We start from the raw sequence: 20,305 nt of genomic DNA, 5'->3' as shown, positions 1-20,305 counted from the left end.
ACCATTGTTTGAGTCCTCAGTGCTCTCTGGATGTACGTGAACTAAAACTCCCAAACTCAAGGTAAATGCCCACCAAATCCTTCCAGTATTTTCTGTTGATCATGGAAGTTCTGTGTGCCAAGTTTGGTTCTATTCCATCATTGGTGGAGTTCAGAATGCTCTTTGATTTTAGGTTAACTATAAATCCCAGCAGCTGCTACTCCTAAATAACAAAATCAATTTTTTGAGTGATGGTCACTCCTTGGGTTAGTAGATGTCTTGTGGCCAAATTTGGCAGCAATTCGTATAGTGGTTTTTGAGTTATGTTAATCCCACAAATGAACATTACATTTTTATTTATATAGATGTTTGGTGGACTCTTTGCCTTCTGATATGCTTTACCTTTTAGCTTTTAGGTTTGGTTTGCTTTTGCTTCCCTCTGAGAATGAAAGAGTGTGCCATGCCCAAGGTCTCTCAGTGGGTTTCCATGGCTGAGCAGGAATGCAAGCCTACAGAGTTGTGGCCCAGTGCTCAAACCACACTGGCTTTCTGGGGTTCCATTCTAGAAATCATATTCAGTCATCAGCCATTGGCCAAATACTTTCAAGTCCATTTTTACATCTGAAACAACTATGAATTTTCTTATTTGTAGAAATGGAAAGTGGATTCTGACTCCTGTGCTGCACCTATCCCTGCACTGAATTTTCCAAAATTGCAGTATACCCAGCATTGCTACTGCATTAATGCAGAAAAATGGGTTGTGTAGTCCTCAAAAGAGACATACTTAAGTGCAAGAGGCTGTATTTTGTGTCCTTCAATAAGGGCTCTGATAAATTCTGAGTGCTCAGATGAGATTAAATGTAGTGCAAGCCATGATCAATGTATTTGAGGAACAGTGCATCTTTCATCTTATGTGCTTTATGCTGCATATTATTATACAGTATTTGTCATTTGAGAGTTACCCTTACTCCCCCCACCCTCTGCAATGTAGGTTCATTTGGCCGTGAACCATTCTTTCTGATAGTGTGCTGAAGCATACTTTCTATTCTCTCAGTCTGCACTCTTCTTCTGCCATCACTGCATTTACTATAGCAATTCACGCTGACCCCCTTGTAACTCTCTGTGCTCCTTATACTAACGGGGGTGAACTATCCCCTCCTCTCCTTTTCCTGTTTTCTCAGGATGTGCTGCATTTGGGTGAGCCATCTTCCTCTGAATTCTTCCACTGCCAGCTGGAACCCCAGGCTTGCTACATCTTCACTGAGCAGCTGGGCCGCTTTGCATTGGTGGGAGAATCCCTCAGCATGGCTGCATCGAAACGCCTCAAACTTGTCCTCTTTGCACCCACAATTTGTACTGGACTGGAATATGATGTGCGTGTGTATTGCCTAAGTGACACCCGGGATGCCCTCAAGGTACTACCCCTAAGAAACTCCCACATTTCTCTGGAAGTAATGGATGGCCACACAACTTATCTTTCATCCACAACTATGCTGGAGTATTAACACTATTTATTTATTTATTTATTTACTATATTTGTATACCGCCCTTCTCAACCCGGAGGTGACTCAAGGCTGTTTACAGAGGCAACAACACCATAAAAACATTTTAAACATTTTAAAACATTAACATATAATATAAAACCATAACAAGATCAATAAGACACCAGAAAAACATTTAAAACATTTAAAAATTAACATATAATATAAAACCATAACAAGATCAATAAGACATAAATCATTTGCATCTCCTAGTTAAAATGTTGTCCAATCTTATTATCCATTTGGACTCAATTACCCATTATTTCTACAAAAATATCCCAACGGGTATGTTGTATTAACTATGGACTCAGTATGCTACCTCTCATGAGGACCACCTCACTACAGCTGCAGGTTGTCTTTTCTCACCTTACCACAGTGGCGCAATGGGCTAAACCCTTGTGCCGGCTGAAGTGCTGACCTGAAAGTCGGCAGTTTGAATCCATGAGATGGGGTGAGCTCCCATCTCTCAGCTCCAGCTTCCTAGGTGGGTACATGAGAGAAGCCTCCCACAGGATGGTTAAACTCCTGCCATCCCCTGGGCAACATCCTTGCAGACGGCCAATTCTCTCACACCAGAAACAACTTACAGTTTCTCAAATAGCCTCTGGCATGAAAAAAAAACCTTAGTGGTTTCCTCACCACATCATCACTGTGCTAATATTGTCCATCCAGATATTTTGACACAATGACAAAGGATGAATCCAAAATCTATGTCTCAGCAACCACTGGAGCTAGAAGTAGGGGCTGACTGCCTGGGAGATGACATTGGCGGTCTTAGAAACTCAACTTCTCCTCCTTTGCTCCTTCCCATGTTTTTCCCAACACAGGAAGTGGTACAAGTAGAGAAGCAGATGGGGGGACAGCTGATTGGGGCACCACGGATCCTGCACTTCAAGGACAGTTACCACAACCTGCGCCTCTCCATTCATGATGTGCCCAGCTCACTGTGGAAAAGCAAGCTCCTTGTCAGCTATCAGGTAATTATGCCCACTACCTTTGGAAACCTCTTCATCCAGGGAAAGAAGGAGCAATGTGTTCACTCTTTCCTGCAAGAGTTCATGCTCCTGCTTCCATTGTAGATCTCCTACATTTCCTCCTCTGTGTGCTAATATTCAGAGTTGGAATAGAGCCCTGACTCCCTATGTCAAACGCTATAGTTCCCCGTGCTAAGCTTCCTCAGCTGCATAGCACATCTATAGTCTAATCTTTCTATTGGAACAAATCATTTTCTGCCTCATTGCTGGCTCAGTTGGATACTGCTCTCACCTTTATGCAGAAGCCTCCTGTTTTATCACCCTTTATGAAAATAGCGCATTCTAACCTGAGCCTGTCTGTTTTCTCTTGCAGGAGATCCCCTTCTATCACCTTTGGAGTGGGCTGCAACCCTACTTGCACTGCACCTTCACATTGGAGCGACTCAGCACCAGCACTTGCCAGTTGGCTTGCAAAATCTGGATCTGGCAAGTGGAGGGCGATGGACAGAGCTTCAATATTGACTTCAACATTGCCAAGGTGATAACAAGGGCACAGTGTTGGCGCAATGTCTTGTGTCATACCCTTTGTGTTGGAAAGATCCTCTGGTGCTGTGTGGAACTCGCCATGAAGGATCCTCATATAGCATCCTGGAGATTGGCAGGACAGCAGTAAGATATTTGGCTGGGTTGACATCTCCACTGGAGTTCTCTCTCTATATATAGTAGTAGCATTTATGCAGGGTTTGGAAATCTTACCTAATTGGATTACAGTACCCATAATTCCACATTTGATATGTTGACTGAGGAAAGTAAAATTTCTAAGCTCTGGATACTAAACACTGTCACATAGAGATCCTACTGAACAGACACAATCATAGAATCGTAGACTTGGAAGAGAGGTCATGGGCCATCCAGTCCAATCCCTTGCCAAGAAGCAGAAAAATCGCATTAAAGCACCCCCGACAGATGGCTATCCAGCCTCTGTTTAAAAGCCTCCAAAGAAGGAGCCTCCACCATACTCCAGGGCAGAGAGTTCCACTGCTGAACAGCTCTCACAGTTAGGAAGTTCTTCCTAATGTTTAGGTGGAAGATCAGACATTCAAGGCACAACTAAGTCTGGAACGCTTCTCATTTCAATAACCTTTCTCATAAGTTCTTCAGTCTGTTTGACTTTTTTCTTAAAAACATATAGCCAGGATTGTATATAGTTCTGTGTGTGTTCAAAAAAAGCACATGAGCTGGTCAAAGGCTTTTCCAGGTTGGTTTAAAAAAGGAAGATGTGTTCTCACAATATAGCTCCTTGAGTTTTGTCTGTTGCCAGCACCTCTGAATTTATTTGTTCCATCTGTCAGGGAACTGTTTGTAATTCTAGGGTTTTTCCAGTGGTCCTTTTAAAAGAATTGATTTGGTCCTATAGAGGGGAAATGTTTTCATCTCTGAGTTTCTTTTTTTTAAAAAAACCCGTAAGAGTTGTAATGGTATAGTGCAGAAGTGTAATTTCACTCATGCACTTAAGCACTGTAATTCCAAAAAAAGGAAGGAAGGAAGGAAGGAAGGAAGGAAGGAAGGAAGGAAGGAAGGAAGGAAGGAAGGGAAAGGAAAGGAAGGAAGGAAGGAAGGAAGGAAGGAAGGAAGGAAGGAAGGAAAGGAAGGAAGGAAGGAAAGGGAAGGAAGGAAAGGAATTTTTTTGATATCTCAGAATTAAAAATAATTATACCTGAGGTTGGAAATAAAATATTGTGACCAATGTTTGTAGTTGCTAGAAAATAGTCCGAGACAGCAGAAATATTATTTGGATCTATGTAATAATAATAATAAAAAACCTCAAGAACTACAGCAACCTCCAGTAATGTTTGCCTTTCTGGGAAACCCCAAGACACAATATTGCTAGTTTCATTAAGCCCTGCTTTGTCAAGTAGAAAGAATGTCAAGCCTATATATCCCTCGTTCCTTCTTTTGTGTGTCCAGGCTGAAGAACTCTTGGCTTAGTTGGTTTACCAACTAGGATAATAAGCAAGAGCTTGATCCTGAACTATGTTTGTTCTTTGTTTCTTAAATCATGGATTATTTTTCTGGGAATAATGTGTCCTGAGTTTATGTGGAACAAAGTAAACATTCAGGCAATTGCAGCGTTTTGTTCTATCAAAGTAGGTTCCTGGATATAGCAGTACAAATGTGCTTGAAAGCACCAGAGTAATATTTGCGAGTGAGTCCAGGAATGACTCAATAATTTTATGCATATAGCACATAATTTGTGGAATTCACAGAACTCCATTTCACTCAATCTGCTCATAACTGACTTGAGTGGAAGCTTGCTTTTCTCCATAGACCTCTATCTTTACATTTTCTTTCAAATTCTTCTTTTATTTGAGTGAAGCAGTAGAGATGGGACAGAGGGGGTTTGGGTGGTCTTTCAGTGTCTTTCCTGTTCCCTTGTCTGACTAAGCAGGTAACCCTTTCTTTCTTTGGACATATCTGGACAAAAATAATGCATTGGGGCAGGCTGAAGGGAGGGGGATATCCTCACTTAAAAACTGTGTTTCCAAACACTGTTTTTTTTTAAAAAAAAATACCATTAAACCAAATAGAATCTGAAAGCAAAAAAGCAACCTCACCAGAAAAGGAATGGTCTCTCCTGGTGCCACCTCCCACCCAGAGCTCTCACTATGAATGTGCTACTTGCCCAGTAAAGCCTAATAGCTACTGTCCTCTTCCCAGGATGCTCGGTTCTCGGACTGGCTGCCCCCAGACACTGAGGCTGGCTCCCCTGCCCTGGTGGGCCCCAGTGCCTTCAAGATCCCCTTCCTCATCCGCCAGAAGATCATAAGCAGCCTGGATGCACCAGGGGCCCGAGGGGCTGACTGGAGAGCACTGGCCCAGAAGTTGCACCTTGACAGGTAAAAGGATTATCTGTATAAAACTGTGACTGGGCAACTACAAGGCTCAGCTAGTTCCATCCAGAGCGTTTGGATCTTGCAGAAATGAATGAATAGGAGGGAGGTAGGGTAGAGGAACAAATGGAGCACTTGATCCTGTCTGGAGGGACAAGAGCACAGAGTTATGTGCTCTATTTCTTCTAGGACAAGGGATGGAATTGGCACTGGGGATCTTGATCTGGATGGTGATTGACTCCTTTCTTTCCACAGCCATCTCAACTTCTTTGCTTCAAAACCCAGCCCAACAGCCATGATCTTGAACTTATGGGAGGCACGTCACTTCCCCAACGGGAACCTCAACCAGCTGGCTGCTGCTGTGGCCGAAGTGGGCAAGCAGGACAGCTCCCTCTTTATGGTTTCAGAGGCGGAGTGTTAAGGCACTCAGAAGGGGCAGCACAGGCTTTCATGGCGATGGGATGACAGGAGATATCTCTGTTTGAAGGGGACACTGCTTTCAACACTCATCCTGCTTTGAACCGGCTTGTGTTCCCCATCTGAGGCATAATGGCATCACTCCCTCTACTCCTTGTGCCAAATACAGCCAGAAGGCAAGCACATTGGGCTTAGTCTCCAGTAGCCCTTGAAGTGGCTACTGCATGCCTGCTCTCCCAATGCCAAGGAAGCTCTGGGACTGGCTGCGGACGGCCTGTCCTTCTTGCTGATGTAGGCTGGCAATGGATTCTGGTATAGTGCCTGGCTTGGTCATGCATCCAGTGCCCTCTTTTACCTCAACATGGGGAGAAGGGGGCAGGGAGGTGGCAAGCACAGTGCTTCTAGTGAGTGCCAGGATAAACAGGTAAGCTTGATCTTGAAGCTGAGATGTCTGTGCCCTTCCCACTGAAGCCCCATGCAGGCAACCCCATGCTGTGGTAACATAGGAAGTGGGGTGGGGGGAGTAGCTCAGGGTCATTCCAGAGCCATCTCTGTATAGTGGGGTTTTGTTTTGTTTTTTTGTTTTGTTTTTTTCTAGCCCAAGAGATATCCAAGGCCCAGTCCTGTAGGACAGCCCAGCTGTGGGTAGCTTGGTGACACTGGGAGCCCTAGGGGACATGAGAGGGACATGCAATGTAGGCAGAGGGCAGCCCAGGACTAAAGGCTAGGCTGTCCTGGATGACTGGGTCTGTGCCTCCTTAGTCCTTGCCCAGTGTATATGCAAAGGGAATTGTGCGTGTGCGTGGCAGTCCAATCCGTGCAGTGAACATGTGCTGGACCAGGAGGGTCCGTGCCGTATTGTGTAAAGATCGTTTTTTATTCTGTATTCAAGTGCATTCAAGTATTTACACTTGGCCTTATGTACATATAAGCATCCCGCACAATGTTTTGGCGGGCACGAATGTAAATAAATTATATATATATATTGCTACATGGGATTCTTTTATCTGTGCTCACCCTGAACACACAGAAGGACCATTGCATTTGAAATAAAGACAGATGGAGACCTTGGCTAGAGTTCACAGGCTCAAGAGAGCTCTCCAAAATATCCTCAGTTTTAACCCCCTACATTAGAGTTATCTCTGGCAAAAAGAATAGCTTGAGAATCCAGAGATCATGGCATGAATTTTCTTTATTTCCTTATCTCACTTCCGTGCTTGATTGTGAATCAGAAATCTCAAGAGAAAAGAGTTGCAAAGACAAAACACCACAGCTATCATAACTTGTCTTTTCTCCAGCTTTGCCACAACTGTCTCAAAGAAGGGTGAAATTGCATGTGGTGATCAAAGTCAGTATGTGGCAGAGGACAATCCAGTGTCCAGCTTACTGAGAGTCAAACAGATGCTTATCTTATTTATTGGCTACAGCAGCTATCAGGGCAGCTCCCTTCCCGGAGCCATCTTCAGACAACAAGAATTTAACAGTACAGTTTGGAGCTAGTTGTGCCACAGTGTCATGAAGCTTCTTTGCAAAGCTGAGAATGGGAAGAGAAAATGTTGGTCAGTTGTAAAAGCAATGTTCATCCCAGAATCCCTCCCTTTCTTGCCAGCAACACAGCATGTAAATTGGATGCCACCTGGAAATGCAGGATTTTCAGTTGTTCATGCCCCCCAAAATTGGGGCAACATCCCACTTGATGACATAACCTTTCAAACCCCAAATACCCACAAAAGGAGCAAAGTTAGCTATGGATTATACAGCAATTTAGCAATTGCCACCCACCACCCTTCCAAGCTGCATGTTCCTCTTATAGGGAACAGTATTAGCTCAATTTCTCTCCATCCCTAAAGATACTGTAGCCGTCTTAGCTGTCCCTGCTCATGCCACCCAGTAGGCAACCATGGTATCTCTCTTTGCACAGTATATTCAATTGAAGCCTCACTTGCCCCATAACCCGATGCAGAAAAAACAACTCACTAATTATGCATCTTATAGAGAGTCCCATCCACTCCAACGGTCACCTCCAGCTTCGCCATGCGCTTATTCTCTCTGATCTTTTCCACAACAGCAGCCACTCCAGCTGCGCACACCTTAGCAGCACGTGAAGAGACGGTATGGCAGACTTCTTGTACCATTAGCGCATCCTCAGGAGACACAGACAACCCGAGTTCTTCCAGAGCACTACACACGTTTTGGTGGCCTTCGCTGCTGCTTTCAGAACATCAGAATCAGTTTGTGGAGAACATGGGCTTTCTGGGGTCTTATTGCATGTGGAAAGAGAGGGGCTCTCGAACAGATTCTAGTCAAAAGAACTATCTCCCTTTTAGGTCTTTCCCCCAGTGGGTCTTTGTGAGCTGTTGTGACCAGTAACACATTTTGCAAATTGCAATCTCAACTATCAGCACTATGTTCAAATAAATAAATAACTCCAAATTATCATTATAAACAAACACACTCAGTATTCAAACACACTCATTCAGCACTAGAATGAGCCATTAAAGTACATACAATGTATCTAAATTTGTCTGTTTTCCACCAACTTGCCCAGATTGTTTGCTTCCCAAATTAAGAATCTGGGACAAGGAGTAGTGGTTTAGGAGGAGGAGGTGTCAGTTTAGGCAAGAGGTAGGTAATAAAAAGAACAAGATTAGACAGATAGGTAAGCTAAGCAGAGAGACATTGCTCTAGTTTGAACAATACAATCTTTTGCAAGAAAACCCCCAAACTAACATTCTCAGGCATCTGCTCCAATGCGTAGAATCTGCATGGAATTGCAAGATTCTTGGTATAAAGCCAACAGAAACATACTTACTCCTCAACACTCGATAGGAATTTGGTGGGAAAGATATCTTTGGTGTTTAGTATAGATGATTCTCGACCCTTAAAGAGAATATTGTGAGATGCTAGTTCCAGAAGAATGTAGCGTACTATCTCTCCCAAGTACATGCCACTGATGAGCTTCTCATACCTGGAGGAGAGATGGAATTAGTGCCTAGAGACAGACTATGGTGGCAACTATCACCACAGACTCTAACCCAGTGACAATCACTTTTTACTTATGCACGGATCCACTTTTACCAGTTTCTTTCAGCTTCCTTGGCTTGGTCAGAAGACCGTAACTGTAAGGGCTCAGATGTCACGGTTTCCCATCCATAACGAGACCATGTGGCAACCGATCACAGCTCCTCCTCCTCTTTTTGGGAGCATGTGGCATGTGAAGTGGCTGCCACATACTTCTCGCATGGGGTTTCCCTCTAAACCCTTCCTGTTGGGTGAGTTCGACTAGAAGAACGCCATGATGTGTCTAATGCAAACTGTGTCTATTTAATGGGGCGACTGCCTCCATTGCTCACAGTTGCATCCTCGTGCTTAAGTCCGATTGCTTTGCCTTGCCGTCACTCGCTCTCAGACTCAGCTTGATTTTTTGGCTTGGCTTGGTCTCTTGAATCTCTTTGATTTTCCTTTGTTTTCTTGATTCTTTTTATTTAGTGGAACTGACTGGGAGTTGGAAATGTGCGGAAAGGGTGGGTGGGGTCCACGCCTGCATGCACATTTGGGGACTTGGGAGAAAGAAAGAGCATCTCTTTCTCTTTGCTCTTGTGGTGTGCTATTTAAAAAAATATTTAGGTGGCTCTGTTGAGAGCCTTGAGTCACCCTTCAGCTTCTTTTTCTCCTCCCCTCTCTCCTCTCCTTCAGAAAATACTTCTAAATTATTATTATTATTATTATTATTGTTGTTGTTGTTGTTGTTATTATTAATCCCAGCAAACAAAAAGAACAACACCAATTCTCTGAAAACAACTACCTTTACCTACCTACCTATACATTCATTTCTTTGCCAACTAGCTCTCCCTGTTTATATCTATGTGCTGTGTCTGCCTTCTGAATTTCAAGTAGTAGTAGTAGTAGTAGTAGTAGTAGTAGTAATAATAATAATTAGGAGTAGGAGTAGTATTGGCCTACTGTTGCCACTTGCCACAAAGAACAACTACAACACTTAGTTGGGCTTCAATCTGTGGAGAAACTTTGTCAAAACCCATCATCTCCCCTCCTTTCAGGGCCAACGAGGAAATACCTTTTGGGGAATTTTTTAAAGGACGTGTACTTCAGGTGTGGTCATTTTCATCCTGATAGCCCTAAAAATGACAGAAGGGGGCCAATGGGCCAGATCTAGCCGTATTTTCTGACTGCGGAATGAAAACGGCTGTCTGGCTACCTGCCCGTTTTTGGGAGGCACGCAAAAACGGATATGGGGATCTTCTAAAATCCAGCAAGCAAAAGCCAAAATGCACAAGCCTACCACTTACCTCTGCTGGCCAGCATTGATGGAGTTTGCATCCACTTTTTTGTCAAAAGATGTCATGTAGCGTTCAAGACAACCATCATCTCCAAATGCTCCCCATTCCATGTTGACACACATTCTTCCCTCATCCCCCTCCACAGTGCCAATGTTCCGCATCTCCTCCATGTAGCAAGCATTGCAACCCGTTCCTGAGAGAGAGTATGGGGCAGAAATTAATCACCTCACAAATGAGTCTTTCCCAGAAAAGTAATTTTTGGATTCAATAATAACAATATTAATACATTTTATTTATTATCCGCCTCTCCTGATGGCTCAAGGTGGGGTACAACAAATTCAAAAACAAATAAACATAAAAATACAATAAATTACTAAATTTCATAGATACACACACACACAATCGATGAAAAATTATACCAAACACACGGACATATATTGGTAATAGAATGCAAATGAAAACTCATGATTGAAAGTTGATTGGATAGGTCAGCTGGAAGAGATGGGACTTCGGTTGTGTTTTAAATTCTGACACCTTGTTTAGCTGTCAGACATCTTCCAGCAGGTCATTCCACAGTCTTGGGGTGGCCGATGAAAAGGTCCCCTGGGTGACGATTGCCAGCTGGGTTCTGGCAGGCTGGAGTGGCTGCCTCCCAGGGGACCTCAGTGTCTTAAAGAGCAGATTGTGCAGCAGAAAGTGATCCTGTACATAACTTGGACCCAAACCATGAGGATGAAACTTTGATCCTTGCCTTTCAGCTACCTGTCAAGAAGTAGTGCCCTGGAGCAACCCAGCTTCTGGCCATAATTCTCCAAAGGTGTACGGGGTGTCTACTTGTGGGAAGCCATTCCTTGGACTTTGAAGAAGGCATCATATGCCTAATCTCACTGCCCATCAAATGCCATTCCTACCCTCTATTCTTAGCTAGGAATTTTGTTGAAGGGCTGAATATAAATTCCTAAAGTAAATAACCCCATCCTTACCAACAATAAGGCCGACCTCGCAGTTGGGGTCCCCATAGGCACATGACATCATGGTTCCTACAGTGTCATTCACTATGGCAACCACATCTATATCAACATCCTGGGGAAGGGGGGAGAGAGAGGGAGAGAGGGAGAAACAGAGAGAGCAGTGAGATGTGTTACCAAGCAACACGATTTTGTATCACCACAGTAACCAGCACAAACCCATAGGCCCTGTCGCCTGGGAAATAGCCCCCCCCCCCCCTCCCCCCTGCCTCCCCTGTGTATATCCCTGGGGCCATCAGCCTGAAAGGAGCTCTCGGGCTCTGACACTGCTATCCAAGCTGGTTTGGTGGAAGGACACAGTGGCGGCTGAGATGGCTTCCACCCTCTCACTGGAATGTAGTGACCTATCAGACTAGATGACAGATGTGTGCGTGTGTGGGAATGGCCTTCAAGAATATAAAGCCCAGCAATGCTTTAACACCACATAAGCAACAATTAAAAAAAAGTAAATGCCACTCAGGGCTGTTGACTATACAAAGGTTTTCACCTTAATGTCATCTCCAGTTTCAAGCCTGTATTCCCCTCTCTGATCCTTATGCCCAAGTGCATGTTCTCTACTAGGTACATGCCTAACTTTCCAAATCTGACAAGAAATCTATGCCTCCTTCAAGTCTACTATACCTCAGTGTGTACACACACACACATACACACACTTTATCTCTCTAACACATACATACATATGCACAGTCATAGATCACTACACTGGCATGCTCATTAGACCAAAACCAAGGACAGAATTACATGTGACACATATAAACATGTAACAGACATGAAATTATTTCCTCAGGAAAATCTCCCTTGGGAGGGGCAATTTTAAGCTGAGACACAGGGAGTGGGGAGAAGAGGAATTCCTTGCCTGTTTCTGTGCTCACCTGGTGAGCACACACCTGGCCAGAGAAAGCAGAGAAATGGCAAGTAAGGATATAGTTATGTACTCATTCCTGTGTTCAGATTACCTACTGCACTACCCTATGAAAAACTTGTATGAGGTTGTCATCACATAAATGCATATATAATAAAAAAGGTAAAGGTAGTCCCCTGACATTAAGTCCAGTCATGTCTGACTCTGGGGTGTGGTGCTCATCTCCATTTCTAAGCCGAAGAGCCAGCGTTGTCCGCAGACACCTCCAAGGTCATGTGGCCGGCATGACTGCATGGAGCGCATATATAATAGATAGCCCCTAACAGTGTCCCGAGTGTAGCCTTTTATTTTGGTAAGAAGTCAAGCCAAACCTCTGCAAAATCTAGCCAGATCTTAACCCCAAGACCCTGTCATACCGGTGTCCGCTGCATTGCTTCCTTCAGCAAACCCACTGCATCTTCTCCCACACAACCTTGGGCACTGAATCCTTTTGTCCATCTCAGCAAGATGCCCTGTGCAACCAAGAAGAAGAAAAGGTGCAGCTGAAAAGGTGAATCACTTTCCCGTGAGTCCGGATACTATTGTATTACTTTGCACTGTTTATTGTATATTATGCTTAATTTATTTTATTGCAATGTTATTTTATGCTTTTTATGTTATTGTATTGTAACGCACTACTGGGCTTGGCCTCATGTAAGCCACCCCGAGTCCCCTTTGGGGAAATAGTGGCAGGATATAAATAAAGAGGAGTATTATTATTATTATTATTATTATTATTATTATTATTATTACGGTGCAATCTTGGACTCTGACTACAGCACAATGAGGAAAGGGAAACAGAGTACCCTGGGCAGTGCTGTGTGTCTGCCTCTACGGAAGCCCTAGCAGGACCAAGTGTACTTGCTGTGGAAAAAGGACATCCACATTCTGCAAGCTTTGTCTATGCTGAGCTTTGCTCACTTGTTTTCAGATTTTGCTCATTTATTTTCAAGCTTATGTTTTTTGCAGCTATAAGGACTAGCAGCATGCCAAGATTAAATTCACCAGTTTTTCTGTGAAGTGAAGAATTGCTGTATCTACTATAATACAGAATGGAAACATCAGAACTACTACATAGGCAAATGTCCTAATCTACTTTTTTAGTCAAAAGTGGCATTCTCAACAGTCTTCTGAGCTGCACAATTTATAAAATGTATTGGGCAATTTTGTGAATTTGCATTTCATAGTTTTAGTAAATGTTATAAAAGCAACACTGTTCTCATCCTGTTGGAAGAGTTTTCTCTTTTCATCTTGGAGATGGCAATATAATTCAGTCTCCTTTCTCTCCCACATATAATCTGATAGATATATAGATATAGATATAGATATAGATAGAGATAGAGATAGAGATAGAGATAGAGATAGAGATAGAGATATAGAGATATAGATATAACCACCTGAGTGCCAGAATGTCTCCTTTCTCTCCCACATCTAATCTGATAGATACAGATATAGATCTTGGGAAGTCGGATCTGGCCACGGTGGTCCACGCTCTTGTTACATCCCGGATAGATTACTGCAACGCACTCTACATGGGGTTGCCTTTGAAGACTGTTCGGAAACTTCAATTAGTCCAGCGGGAGGCAGCCAGATTGCTCACCAGAGCGTCATACAGGGAGCATACCACCCCCCTGCTATGTCAGCTCCACTGGCTGCCGATCCAGTTCCGAGCACAATTCAAAGTGCTGGTTTTGACCTACAAAACCCTATACGATTCCGGCCCAGCGTATCTGTCCGAACGCATCTCCCTTTATGTCCCATCTCGGAGTCTGAGATCCTCTGGGGAGGCCCTGCTCTCGACCCCACCTCTGTCACAAGTGAGATTGGCGGGGACGAGGAGCAGGGCCTTCTCAGTGGTGGCCCCTCACCTATGGAATTCACTCCCCGGAGAGATCAGATCAGCAACATCCCTCCTTTCATTCAGAAAGAAATTAAAGACATGGATGTGGGACCAGGCGTTTGGGCAATCTGGCAGATGAATAAGGGACTGTGACGATGGATAGGAATTGGACAAGATAGAACGAAATATGAACTCTGAGTTGGCGAACGCTTTGTCTGAGATTGGCTATTGATTATGTGATATATTGTTGTTTTTAATTGTTTTAATTGTTGACCATTTAATTGCTGGTTTTATATGTTATTGTATTTGTGTAGGCACCAAGATGTGCCTTTTGTAAGCCACCCTGAGTCCCCCCCTTGGGGATTGAGAAGGGCGGGGTAGAAGTACACGAAATAAATAAAATAAATAAATAAAATATAGATATAGATATATAGATATAGATATAGATATAGATAAAACTACCTGAATGCCAGAATGTTATTCCGTACCTTGTCCAGGCTGACCTGATTGCAGGGAAAGGAAAAAGTGAAACCGAGTGGCAGTCCTCGCCCCAAGATGTTGTGCTTGTTGTGGAAATCCACCATGCAGTTAACAATGTGGCCAAAGAGCTGCAGGAATAAAAGAGGCATGACTCCCATGTGAGGCAGAAATAAAGACAGACAGAAAACAACTAAGTTAGCAAAGGGACTGGCCGTGACCCTAACAGGGTCATTCCTCCCCACAGGCACCCAGTTGTAATGGTCAAACTAGACTGTAGCCTTTCAGCAAAGGGGTCCATCAAGTGATAAAAGGCATAGGCTTCTTACACCATGTGTTTTCTCTCTCTATTACTTCACTTGCATTGATACTTTCTTTTCTCACTGGTTATCAGAAAGTAAACATAGGCTTAATTGGCAAATTTGATTGCTGGGTCAAACATCTTTGAAGAGTTCCCATTGTGAGAGGGAGAAAAGATGAATCATAGGGCATAGAGGAATACGGATTTACCCGAGTGTCTAGTTTGACCCTATAGTCAAACATAGTTGCCCAGAATAGTGATATGGTTTCAGGGTTGGACTACAACTCTGGAGACCAGGTTTCCAGTCTTCCACTCAGCCATGAAAAAACACAGGGCAAGTCACACTCTCTCAGCCTCAGAGGAAGGAAACAGCATGCCCTCCCTAAACAAATATTGCTGGGGAAAACCTATAATAGGGTCACCCTAGGGTTGTCAGAAATGACTTGAAGGCATACAACGAAAGTTCCCCTTCAATGCTGCTTTGTCAGTCCCATATCTACACCTACCTTTTCTGCATTGCTCTGGGCTATATCTGGTGGAACAGTGTAAACTTCACTGATCATGTGCACACCACCTTCCTCTTTGCTTCGCACTTGCACCATCAGCACTCGGAAATTGGTTCCACCCAGATCCAATGCCAGGAAATCACCTTTCTCTGCAAGAAGGAAAGTTTGGGTAAAAGAGGCAACCCTACACAAACCCACTATCAGCTTCAGCTGATGAAAGTGGAACTTACTCTATCCTCATCCCCAGAGCTCACTGTCATGCCCACCAGTATTGGCAACTGCAACAGAAAGAATGAAGGGAAGTATCTAGTTCCCCCCCCCCCCCTGGCATAATGCTATTCAGGTAAAAGTGGAAGGTAGAAGTGGAAGGGAACCTTGGGGTCATCTAATCCATTCTCCTGCCATGGAGAAATCCAGAACTAAAGCATTCCTAAGAGATGTTTTGAAAAATCCAACAAAGGAGACTCTATTACCTTATGAAATTGTCTATTCCAGGTATTAGTCAGCCCTATGGTGGGACACAACAGCAGCACTACTACCATATAATTTAAAGTTAAGAAGGAAGTTTTCATGAAAATGTTTGGGCTACAGAGAATGGTTGAAGCCTAATTTCTAAGCAACACTAAAAGATATGTGTCATTTTCAGTGAGAGGAACATATGTAGTTGCAATAGTTCCAGAACCAGTAAAAAGACCAGATCCAGGTAAGGCCTTCAGCACCATACCCCTGAGACAACCAGGCTCACACAAATACTTCAGAGCTTGGGCTGCCCTAGATACAGAACAGTTCCCCACTATGTTGCTTCCTGCCCTCACCAGTGCCATCAGGCAAGTGGCGCACATAAGTGGGCAGCATACGGACAATGGATGTGCCATGTGTCTCCTTCCCCAGGCCCTTCTCCATCTCCTGCCTCATCAAGTTCTGTAGTTTTTCCAGTTCCACCATAGAAAGTTGAAAAGGTGCCAGGATATCAGCTATCCCCTTCTTCTGGCCTTTAAGTCGCACGGCTACAGCTGCTGCTAAGGCAGCCCCGTATCCACTGCCATTTTCTGACAGGACAAAATGGACAGTACATTCAGGAACCAGTGATTTCAACATTTGCTGCAGGATGTCACGATATCTGGAGGGAAAGGTAATACAAGACATATTGAAGGAGAATGACTAAAAGGAATATATACAGTTTGTCAATTGTCATTGACCTGCCCCCATCCCCCACTTCGAACTGTGACAGCTTCAAAAGGTAGCCAAAAATGTAAAAAACTCATTTCCTGGGATCACAATCAATTCATTTTGATAATGTAGCTTGGGAGACCCCAACACCCCAGGCTTTGGTGTCAGGTGAGATTAGGTTTGGGAGTTATTTAATTGTATCAACTACTTAATGTCTGATAAACTGGATATATGATTGGAATGTGTGGGCTACTGTCCTAGAAAAAATGATACAGCAGAAGAATGAACCAGGTAAGTCTAAAGCACTGAGAGTATGGGAAAAGTTCACATCTATTGGTGTCCTGTTGTTCTTATAAAAGGTGAACCTTTGGACAAACAAGCCATTGAAAGAAGGATGTTCTTGGCTAATTAATATACTTCAAATAAAGCTCTATGCCTGAAATAAAGTTAAGAACTGATGACTGGCCATTGGCTCAAGGGATTGTGGGACTAGTGCACCTGTTAGTTTTGATCTGAATTTTCTTATTCTCAGTACAGCGCCTTACTGTGTCTGACTCTTGAACAGTTCCCCATCCACAGCCACAAAGGCCTTCAGTGCTGATAGTCCTTGAACGGTACGGATATGGGTAAGGAGGCCGGCCAGTCCAGCAGCACAAAGGTTGGCGGATCGGGTAAATACAGCTTGGCATATTTGTTGCACATGGAAACAGTCTTGATTGCTTGCCACCAGCCCAAGGCGGAAAAGAAAGTTCTTGGCTTTGGCCAGGCCCACTTTGTCACTGTAATTCAAAATAGCACACACAACATAAGTGATGGGGGGGAAACATGAGCAAGACTCTGCAGTGGTCATTCAATGACCTCAGTAAAAAATTAAAATCGACTCCAAATGGACATAATTGTCCCTTCTTTTTATAACAGAGTAGTGCAAGTAAGCGTGGATAGCTGCTTTTTTAACTGACATATTACAGAAGTATTAGGATAAATAATAAAAACACATGTGAATCATGGTCTATTGTTAAGTGGAGGCGAGAGTATGAACAGCTGTTCTCGACTACTGGCTATGCCTATCCTTCTTCCCACGTTGTCTTGTCCCTTTAACCATGAGGGATGACTTCCAGTCCACATTGACTAATACAGTGGCAGTAAAGATCACAACACTAGGTTTCTCCCAAGGACAATTGCTGAGCACGAGATGAGACCAAGCCAAGGATCTCATTAAGCAATGGATCCTGGACATACAGCACCAATTGGACCTAGACTGCTCCCCAGCCTTTATTTTAGTGAAGCCAATAGATACCTCACCACCCCCACGGCATACCTAACAGACCTGGAGGTGCCCAACACGGAAGGGCTTTTACCCTGGCAAGATGCCATGCCCTCCCATTGCCTGTATTGGAGGGGAGGTATTGGAAGACCCCTTCAAGGAGAGATTATGCTCCCGTGAGTGGATACGTTGAAACAACTGAGCATGTGCTTCTTCGATGCACATTCTACAGAGACCTTAGAACTAATCACATTAAACCATGGCTTCTAAAATATCCAGTGAGCACTGAAAAATATTACTCCACTCTGCTGCTTTCGGACTCTGGCACTACAATAACTTACAGTGTTGCTAAGTTTTGTACTGCAGCACAAAATTAGACGGATGACGGTTGACCCCACAAGGCAAAACCCTATCAGGAATGTAGTTAGAACAGCCTGTTACAGCTGAAATGCTACTAGACTTGTAATGTGCCCCTCCCATCCCTTTTAGTGCCCGCCCAGTGCTTTGACCTCTCCTATCAGTCTCTCCCCCCACCACACACACACACACACACACACACACACACACACACTCGATTCCATACTTGCTACATTAACTTGTGCTTTTAAACTGTAATTTTAATCTGTTTTCTAATCTGTTTTTAAATAACTGCTTCACTGGGGAGCTGAGTTTCCACCTCCCAGGGTGGTTGTGCCCTGTTTCGTGTTGGTCAGTGACCATAATAAAGTTTTGTTGTTGTTGTTGTTGGTCCATTGTCCATGAGGGTAAAAAAACAAAAACGCATAGTTAAACAATACATTTATTAGAATTGATTTTTCAGGAGAACTGAGGGGTTTTTTTTGTTTGTTTTTTTTTTGTGGAGGTTGTAATAGTGGAGATGGGCCTCCAAGTCATTTAAGACTTATGGCAACCCCCTAGGATGAACTTTCTAAGTATAATGTATTGTTGAAGGCTTTCATGGCTGGAATCACTGAGTTGTAAGTTTTTTGGGATGTATGGCCATGTTCCAGAAGCATTCTCTCCTGACGTTTCGCCTGCATCTATAGCAGGCATCCTCAGAGTTTCTGACCTCACAACCTCTGATGATGTCTGCCATAGATAGGTGAAACGTCAGGAGAGAATGCTTCTGGAACATGGCCATGCAGCTGAAAAAACTTACAACAACCCAGTTTCATAGTATAATTTGATCAGAGGATATTTGCCTTTTCACTCTCCTCTGAGGCTAAAGAATTGCAACAGGGTGCCCAAAATTGCAGCAGGGTACCCAGCCATGTGACCAACAGAGGCATCATTACCAGCAAGGCTCTGCCAGGGAGCTGCCTCTAGCTGGTGACATGGCAATTGATTTGTTGATGTGTAGACTGGGTCAAATCCAGTTGGTTCCACTATCTATTCCTGAAATCACAGTTCCCCTTGTGCTGGATAAAGGGGTGGAAGCAGTGCTTCTGCAGTAAACCAGCATGTGCCTCATGTGCATCCCTCACAGCAGTTGTAAGGTGAATCCATTTTATATGGCCTAGGGAGACAAGTTCTAAGACTTGTTAAGATCTACCGATTGGGAGAGGAGATTCATGTTAATCTAGGAGGCAGACAGGAGGTTGCATTTGCAAAGTTGTCTCCTGAAATGGAGGGGCTGCACTGGCCCAGCAGATTAAGCCGCTAAGCTGCAGAATTTGCTGACCAGGAGGTTAGTGGTTCAAATCCATTGGACGGGGTGAGCTCCCATTGCTAGCCCCAGCTTCTGCCAACCTAGCAGTTCAAAAACATGCAAATGTGAGGAGATCAATAGGTACCACTTTGGCGGGAAGATAACAGCACTCCATGAAGTCATGCCGGCCACATGACCTAGGAGGCATCTACGGACAACACCGGCTCTTCAGCTTAGAAATGGAGATGAGCACCACCACCCCCAGTGTCGGACTTGACTAGACTTAATGTCAAGGGAAAACCTTTACCTTTACCTCCTGAAAAGGAAATGCCTTGAGGGGTACCAGCTCTTTCCACTGGTTCTGTGGGTTCTTTCCCTATCTCTTCATGGGGTCCCATTAAATTGTACTCATTCCATACACAAGAGTGTTTTCAATGCAGGAAAACATTTGACAGTCACTTATAAAACTCAGCCATGGAGAATGCTATATTACTTTCATAATATTTTTCCCTACATGGAAAATAGTTTTACTTAGAAAATGCAAACCATTTGAAGAAACCACAGACCTTTACTGAAGTATGTGAAACAATTAGCTGTCACTTTTTTGTATGTGTTAGATTGTTTTTTTTCAAGTGGTTGGCTAATACATTTTAAAGAAAAGAATCCAATGGCAACCCTGGGGATACTATACTGTTTATCTTATCCATGTGAAAGCTGATTCTTTATGCTTGTCTCTAGTTTTTATTTTTCAAGCTACTTTTCATCTTCAAAAAGGAGATGTCTTGCAGTGATGATTATCGCTGGGACTGTTCATCAAATATGTCACATTTTAAACAAAAGAATTAACCTTCCCCTTTATAACAATTTATCTTTCTCACAAACATAAATACATAATAATAATGCACATCCCAAGACACCCTACGCTACATAGATGTAGAGATGTTTGTGTGTGTCCGGAGAGAGAGAAGCTTGCTCAACTGGATGCGGGAAGGTAAAAGAAAAAGGAACAAAATTGCCAGGACCTGAGGAGAGCAGAGAGGTGAAATGAAATGCAAAGGTCAATTGGGAGG

The 20,305-nt window shown here is 43.6% G+C and overlaps 2 protein-coding genes across 4 annotated transcripts in view; one reads left to right on the top strand and one right to left on the bottom strand.

Annotated features, from left to right (window-relative positions):
* Nucleotides 1–6,793, top strand: part of UNC5A (unc-5 netrin receptor A) — a 144,670-nt gene extending 137,877 nt beyond the window's left edge. For all 3 annotated transcript variants that reach the window (XM_060765615.2, XM_060765614.2, XM_060765616.2), the window contains 5 exons: nt 1,161–1,394; nt 2,348–2,497; nt 2,868–3,032; nt 5,213–5,391; nt 5,641–6,793. In XM_060765615.2, the coding sequence (XP_060621598.2) occupies nt 1,161–1,394; nt 2,348–2,497; nt 2,868–3,032; nt 5,213–5,391; nt 5,641–5,806 (894 nt within the window). In that variant the 3' untranslated portion in view covers nt 5,807–6,793. The remainder of the gene's footprint in view (nt 1–1,160; nt 1,395–2,347; nt 2,498–2,867; nt 3,033–5,212; nt 5,392–5,640) is intronic.
* Nucleotides 6,794–6,976: 183 nt separating this feature from the next.
* Nucleotides 6,977–20,305, bottom strand: part of HK3 (hexokinase 3) — a 77,565-nt gene continuing 64,236 nt past the window's right edge. The window contains exons 10-19 of the mRNA XM_060765613.2: nt 16,869–17,102; nt 15,969–16,273; nt 15,154–15,302; nt 14,358–14,477; nt 12,407–12,502; nt 11,084–11,183; nt 10,110–10,293; nt 8,615–8,770; nt 7,780–8,010; nt 6,977–7,336 (exon numbers count right to left, since the gene is read on the bottom strand). Coding sequence (XP_060621596.2) covers nt 7,213–7,336; nt 7,780–8,010; nt 8,615–8,770; nt 10,110–10,293; nt 11,084–11,183; nt 12,407–12,502; nt 14,358–14,477; nt 15,154–15,302; nt 15,969–16,273; nt 16,869–17,102 — 1,699 coding nt within the window. The 3' untranslated portion in view covers nt 6,977–7,212. The remainder of the gene's footprint in view (nt 7,337–7,779; nt 8,011–8,614; nt 8,771–10,109; nt 10,294–11,083; nt 11,184–12,406; nt 12,503–14,357; nt 14,478–15,153; nt 15,303–15,968; nt 16,274–16,868; nt 17,103–20,305) is intronic.

The sequence above is a fragment of the Anolis sagrei genome, chromosome 2 (assembly GCF_037176765.1).
Source record: "Anolis sagrei isolate rAnoSag1 chromosome 2, rAnoSag1.mat, whole genome shotgun sequence".
NCBI classification, from domain to species: domain Eukaryota; kingdom Metazoa; phylum Chordata; class Lepidosauria; order Squamata; family Dactyloidae; genus Anolis; species Anolis sagrei.
The sequence above is the reverse complement of the archived record's forward strand: the minus strand, read 5'-3'. Positions and strand labels throughout refer to the sequence as shown.